The sequence below is a fragment of the Corylus avellana genome, chromosome 1, assembly GCF_965113065.1.
Source record: "Corylus avellana chromosome 1, dhCorAvel1.hap1.2, whole genome shotgun sequence".
Taxonomy (NCBI): Eukaryota; Viridiplantae; Streptophyta; class Magnoliopsida; order Fagales; family Betulaceae; genus Corylus; species Corylus avellana.
In genome coordinates this window covers 2,487,487-2,494,490 of record NC_142490.1, presented here as the reverse complement: position 1 = coordinate 2,494,490, position 7,004 = coordinate 2,487,487, and the positions used below count along the sequence as shown (strand labels likewise).

Here is a 7,004-nt window from a genome sequence, read left to right as displayed (position 1 = left end):
CACTTCCAAATTTGTTTTTTTTACTTTTTATTTTTTTTATATATAAAAAATAAAAGTTAGTGGCAATATGAGAATTTTGGGATATTATTGGTCGAATTGCAAAAATTTAGAACTTTGGGAAGTTGGATTGCTAAAATTGAAACTTATATGATACATTAATATAGCATCGAGCATATGCACAAAATCACATTAATATTAGGGACTAGAGATTCAGAGAATATGATACATTTGAGTTTCAATCAATACCTAGAAATTAAGTATTTGAATATATTTATTGAAAGCACATGAACCATGTAATTTTCTTATGCCGGTTTTAAGATCAAGTTATAGTTATGGATCTTAAACCTATTTTTCATTGTTTTTTTTTTTTTTTTTTTTACATGTTCACACAAGAGGGGGAGGGGGATTCGAACTAGCTAGTGACCTCCGCTTTATTAGGCGTTGTCACAGTCGATTGAGCTACCTCTTGAGGACATTTTTTCATTGTTGTTGACAGATGAGAGTTAATCAAGTAGTAATGACTAAGTCATAATATGATTCAGCATGACCCACGTCATTTCTATTATTTAAGGTTGTCTGCCACCTACTACTCTTGAACCCAAGACTTCCGGGTCATAACATATCATTCACCCAATAACTTAAGCTTTACTTAACCATCATGTTATAATATATAAACTTATCACTATAATTGTTTTGATTTATATTTCATTTCAGCGTGCTGACGCTATTGTGCCGGTGAGGGATCTGCATAAAAGTCTTCCTGTACGTTATTCAAACTTTAGCATATCATCAGGATATAAACTGAAAGTTCAGGTATAATTTCCATGCAATTATTCTCTCTCTCTCCTCCCCTCCCAAGCCGTGGCCATCTCTGTCATGAACATACCTATGTTGCCTCTCTTCCTCTTCCTTCTCCTTCTTCCCACAGCTTATTCAGTTTCTTTCCAAATAACTCGCTTTGATCCCACTGCCACCGACATACTATATTATGGAGATGCAGTTCCTTCTGTTGGAGCCATTGAAATGAATAAAGTTGATTATATAAACCGAGTTGGTTGGGCCGTCTATGCTACGAGGGTGCCTCTCTGGGACTCTCATACGAGAAGACTTGCTGACTTTACTACACATTATTCCTTCACTATTGACACTCAAGGTGCTTCCTCTTATGGCCATGGGCTAGCATTCTTCTTGGCTCCTGTTGGGTTTGAAATCCCGCCGAATTCAGCCGGTGGATTTCTAGGCCTATTCAACACCACAACCAGTGATTCTCCTCAGAACCAAATTCTTCTTGTTGAGTTCGACTCATTCTCGAACCGTGAATGGGATCCTTCATTTGAGCATGTGGGGATTAACAACAACTCAGTTTCTTCTGCGGTTTACACTCCTTGGAATGCCAGCTTGCACAGTGGAGACACAGCTGATGTATGGATCACCTACAATGGTTCTACCAAGAATTTGACTGTCTCTTGGAAGTATCGAAGGACCTCAAATGTTTGGGAGAATACCAGTCTTTTTTATGAAATTGATCTCATGGAAATTCTTCCTAAGTGGGTCACAGTTGGATTCTCAGCTGCTACAGGTATGTATGTAGAGCGACATACAATTCAATCATGGGAATTCAGTTCAAGTTTGGACATTAAGGAAACAAATGGAAAGAATGTGAAAAAGAAGAGATTGGTGGTTGGTCTAACAGTTTCAGTTGGTGTCCTGATAGCAGGGGCAATAATAACGTTTGTAGTATTGTGGACATGGAAGGGAAAGAAGAAGGAAAAAGCAGAGACAGTGAACTTAACCTCGATAAATGACGACCTAGAAAGAGGAGCGGGGCCAAGAAGGTTCTCCTATGACGAGCTTGCTTCAGCTACATACAACTTCTCAAATGAGAGGAAGTTGGGTGAAGGAGGGTTCGGCGCCGTTTACAAAGGGCATTTTATTGATTTAGACATGCCAATTGCTGTGAAGAAAATCTCAAGGGGGTCTAAACAGGGGAAGAAAGAATATATCACCGAAGTGAAAATCATTAGCCGGTTGAGGCACCGAAATCTAGTGCAACTCATAGGATGGTGTCATGACAAAGGTGAGTTCTTACTTGTCTATGAGTATATGCCAAATGGTAGCCTTGATACTCACCTCTTTGGCAAGAGGAATCCTCTCCATTGGGCAGTGAGATACAAGATATCTCTTGGGTTGGGCTCTGCGTTACTTTATCTTCATGAAGAGTGGGAGCAATGTGTGGTTCACCGGGATATCAAATCGAGCAATGTCATGCTAGACTCTAGTTTCGGTGTAAAGCTTGGTGACTTTGGGTTAGCTCGGCTTATGGATCACGAGCTAGGTCCACAAACAACCGGGTTGGTTGGAACTTTAGGATACATGGCTCCAGAATACATAAGTACAGGTAGGGCTAGTAAAGAGTCGGATGTGTATAGCTTTGGGGTGGTTGTCTTAGAAATTACTACTGGAAGAAGGTCAGGTTATCCTATGGAAGAGGATTCTGATGTAGGGTTGGTCCAATGGGTTTGGAATCTTTATGGGAGAGGAGATCTTCTTTTGGCCGTGGATGGGAAGCTACAAAATGATTTTGACGAAAAACAAGTCGAGTGCTTAATGATTGTTGGACTTTGGTGTGCTCATCCTGATCGAAGTCTCAGGCCTTCCATTAGGCAAGCAATTCACGTTCTTAATTTTGATGCAACAATACCAAATCTTCCAACACAGATGCCTGTTCCTTTGTATCATATACCTACCCCATTAGTCAGTTCCGGTGAACCTTTGATAACTACAAGCCTTGAAGATGGTCGTTAAAGAAGTAAATCATTTAGGTTTGTAAGATTTGTGTGTTCGTTCGTATCATATTCCTACAACATCATTATAGTATGAACGCAACCTTGTCGATAAGATTTGTGCGCTAGCTAGTTTATTTCTTGTTTTTGTGAGTTTTCTTATCTTGTTATTTGTATTCAATTTCTTAATGAGATTTGACGTCCTAGCTTTAACTAATTATTGACAAACCCTATTTTATGCATTCAACCCTATTTTATGCATTCAGGTTACATTAGAATACCGACTCATGCAGTACAACAAATAAAGACTCAGTTTGTCTGCTAAGAAAATTGAAGAAAATTTTGAAAAAAACAAAGACATGTAATCGAGTAACATAGAGCTGATGTTTATCCGATTTCTCAGAAATAAAGGAACTTTATCTTAACAAAGTCAATCGGGTTATTAGGTTCAAATGAGTCGAAATTTCGAGTTAATTGAGCCAATAAAATAAATTTTCTTGAAACTCCATGATTTTCTTTTCCTTTCCTATGTTTTCTCAGCAACCAATTTTCAGCCAAGGCCCAATGGGCTTAATAGCTGAGCCCGGCTGGGATAGTCTTCAGCCAGCTGGGCATAAGCCCGTGATCTGCAATTCAAACCTAGGCACAAAGGAAGAAGGATTTTTAAAATATTCAAGGTAATTTTATGATTATTTTTAATAAATTAATTTAGATTTGATCATATCATAATTCATTTGGAAGTCAATGCCTTTCTGTGTTTAGGTCACTTGGTTTGCCAAGCAATGTGGTGCTGATTCATGTGTTTTTTACCTGGCCCTCTTTCTATCTCTCCTTGTCTCTTGCGTTCCTAGCTTCTCATGTGTTGTTATAACATACTGATCTCAAATGATAGGATAGAATAATTTTTCTATTTGAATTATTATTAGTATTGGGACAATAAATGTAAAATTTTTTTTATAAGGCTCACATGCTCGAACTATCATAGCAAATTGTTGGAGATTCGAATCCTACGTAGTGATTGAAAAACTCCTAACAAAAATTAGGATCCTGAAATTACATAACATATGTTACTTAAATTTAAAATATTCTCAAATTTTATAAGGCTCGTACATGCTCGAACTATCATAGCAAATTGTTGGAGATTCGAATACTACGTAGTGATTGAAAAACTCATAACAAAAATTAGGATCCTGAAATTACATGACATATGTTACTTCAATTTAAAATATTCTCAAATTTTATTTTATTTTCATCTTAATTTCATGATGACTTTTACTATTCCTCATCATGTATATTCTTTTTGATCTATTTACCGAGTTATATATAGGCTATTAAAAATAGTTTAACAATAGTCTAAATAGTTTGAAAGAAAACAAACTGTTTGATGGTCTTGGGCGTCTCTCAATCCCAAAATGTTGTTCAAGAGGTGAGGTTTTTCTCATACTTATAAATTGACCATCAACCCCTTTTACAATCGACATGGGATAACCTCAACGCAAAACAAGTGCATTGGAGTTTAGCATCGAGCATATGCACAAAATCACATTAATATTAGGGACTAGAGATTCAGAGAATATGATACATTTGAGTTTCAATCAATACCTAGAAATTAAGTATTTGAATATATTTATTGAAAGCACATGAACCATGTAATTTTCTTATGCCGGTTTTAAGATCAAGTTATAGTTATGGATCTTAAACCTATTTTTCATTGTTTTTTTTTTTTTTTTTTTTACATGTTCACACAAGAGGGGGAGGGGGATTCGAACTAGCTAGTGACCTCCGCTTTATTAGGCGTTGTCACAGTCGATTGAGCTACCTCTTGAGGACATTTTTTCATTGTTGTTGACAGATGAGAGTTAATCAAGTAGTAATGACTAAGTCATAATATGATTCAGCAGGACCCACGTCATTTCTATTATTTAAGGTTGTCTGCCACCTACTACTCTTGAACCCAAGACTTCCGGGTCATAACATATCATTCACCCAATAACTTAAGCTTTACTTAACCATCATGTTATAATATATAAACTTATCACTATAATTGTTTTGATTTATATTTCATTTCAGCGTGCTGACGCTATTGTGCCGGTGAGGGATCTGCATAAAAGTCTTCCTGTACGTTATTCAAACTTTAGCATATCATCAGGATATAAACTGAAAGTTCAGGTGTAATTTCCATGCCATTATTCTCTCTCTCTCCTCCCCCCCCCCAAGCCGTACGTGGCCATCTCTTTGATGGACAAACCTATGTTGCCTCTCTTCTTTTTCTTCCTTCTACTTCCTCCCACAGCTTATTCAGTTTCTTTCCAAATAACTCGCTTTGACCCCACTTCCACCGATATACTATATTATGGAGATGCAATTCCTACTGTTGGAGCCATTGAAATGACCAACAAAATTAACTATGTATGCCGAGTTGGTTGGGCAATCTACGCTAATAGGGTACCGCTCTGGGACCCTGATACGAGAAAGCTCACTGACTTTACCACACATTACTCCTTCACTATCAGCACCCTAGGCAATCCCGTTTATGGGCATGGGCTAGAATTCTTCTTGGCTCCTGTTGGATTCGAAATCCCGCCTAATTCAGCTGGTGGATTTCTAGGCCTATTCAACACCACAACCAGTGATTCTCCTCGGAACCAAATTGTTCTTGTTGAGTTCGACTCATACGTGAACCCTGAATAGGATCCTTCATTTCAGCATGTGGGGATTAACACCAACTCAATTGCTTCAGCCGATTACACTCCTTGGAATGCCAGCTTGCACAGTGGAGACACTGCTGATGTATGGATCTCCTACAATGCTTCTACCAAGAATTTGAGTGTCTCTTGGAAGTACCGAACAACCTCTAATACTTGGGAGAATACCAGTCTTTTTTATGAAATTGATCTCAGGAATATTCTTCCTGAGTGGGTCACAGTAGGGTTTTCAGCAGGTACAAGTCAATATGGAGAGCGAAATACAATTCAATCATGGGAATTCAGTTCAAATTTAGACATTAAGGAAACAAATGGAAAGAATGTGGAAAAAGAAGAGATTAGTGGTTGGTTCAACAATTTTGGGTGGTGTTTTGATAGCAGGGGCAATTATAACGTTTGTAATATTGTGGACATGGAAGGGAAAGAAGAAGGAAACGGAAGATACAGTGAACTTAACATCGATAAACGACGACCTAGAAAGAGGAGCGGGACCAGGAAGGTTCTCGTATAACGAGCTTGCTTCAGCTACATACAACTTCTCAAATGAGAGGAAGTTGGGTGAAGGATGGTTCGGCGCTGTTTACAAGGGGTATTTAACTGATTTAGACATACCAATCGCTGTGAAGAAAATCTCAAGGGGGTCTAAACAAGGGAAGAAAGAATATATCACCGAAGTGAAGATCATTAGTCGGCTGAGGCACCAAAATCTTGTGCAACTCATAGGATGGTGTCATGATAGAGGCGAGTTCCTACTTGTCTACGAGTTTATGCCGAATGGTAGCCTTGATGCTCCCCTCTTTGGCAAAAGGAGTCCTCTCCCTTGGTTAGTGAGATACAAGATATCTCTTGGGTTGGCCTCTGAGTTGCTTTATCTTCATGAAGAGTGGGAGCAATGTGTGGTGCACCGAGATATTAAATCTAGCAATGTTATGCTAGACTCTAGTTTCGGTGTGAAGCTTGGTGATTTTGGATTAGCTCGGCTTATGGATCACGAGCTCAGTCCCCAGACAACGGGGTTGGCTAGAACATTAGGATATATGGCACCAGAATATATAAGCACTGGTAGGGCTAGTAAAGAGTCAGACGTGTATAATTTTGGGATGGCTGCATTAGAAATTGCTACCGGAAGAAGGTCAATGGGTTTGGAATCTTTATGGAAAATGATTCCAAACCCATAGTAGAAATTGCTACTATGGAAAATGATTCTGAAATTGGGTTGGTTCAATGGGTTTGGAATCTTTATGGGAAACGAGATCTTCTTTTGACTGTGGATGGGAAGCTGCATATGGATTTCGACGAAAAACAGGTAGAGTGCTTGATGATGGTTGGGCTTTGGTGTGCTCATCCTGATCGAAGTTTCAGGCCATCAATAAGGCAAGCAATTCAAGTTCTTAATTTTGAGGCAACAGTGCCAAATCTTCCTATGAAGATGCCCGTTCCTTTGTATCATATAGTTACACCGTTAGTCAACTCTGGTGAACCTTTGCTAACTACAAGCTTTGAAGATGGTCGTTAA

At 38.5% G+C, this 7,004-nt stretch overlaps 1 protein-coding gene and 1 pseudogene across 1 annotated transcript; both read left to right on the top strand.

The window, feature by feature from the left end:
• The first annotated feature begins 876 nt into the window (after positions 1-876).
• LOC132172535 (L-type lectin-domain containing receptor kinase IX.1) lies at positions 877-2,805 on the top strand. The gene has a single exon (XM_059584048.2). The coding sequence runs from the start codon at positions 877-879 to the stop codon at positions 2,803-2,805; it is 1,929 nt and encodes a 642-aa protein (XP_059440031.2).
• A 2,216-nt stretch (positions 2,806-5,021) lies between these two features.
• LOC132172366 (L-type lectin-domain containing receptor kinase IX.1-like) lies at positions 5,022-7,004 on the top strand (annotated as a pseudogene).

What these genes read in the sequence shown, in the direction of transcription:
- LOC132172535 (XM_059584048.2), top strand. Translation starts at nt 877, where the DNA reads ATGAACATACCTATGTTGCCTCTCTTCCTCTTCCTTCTCCTTCTTCCC.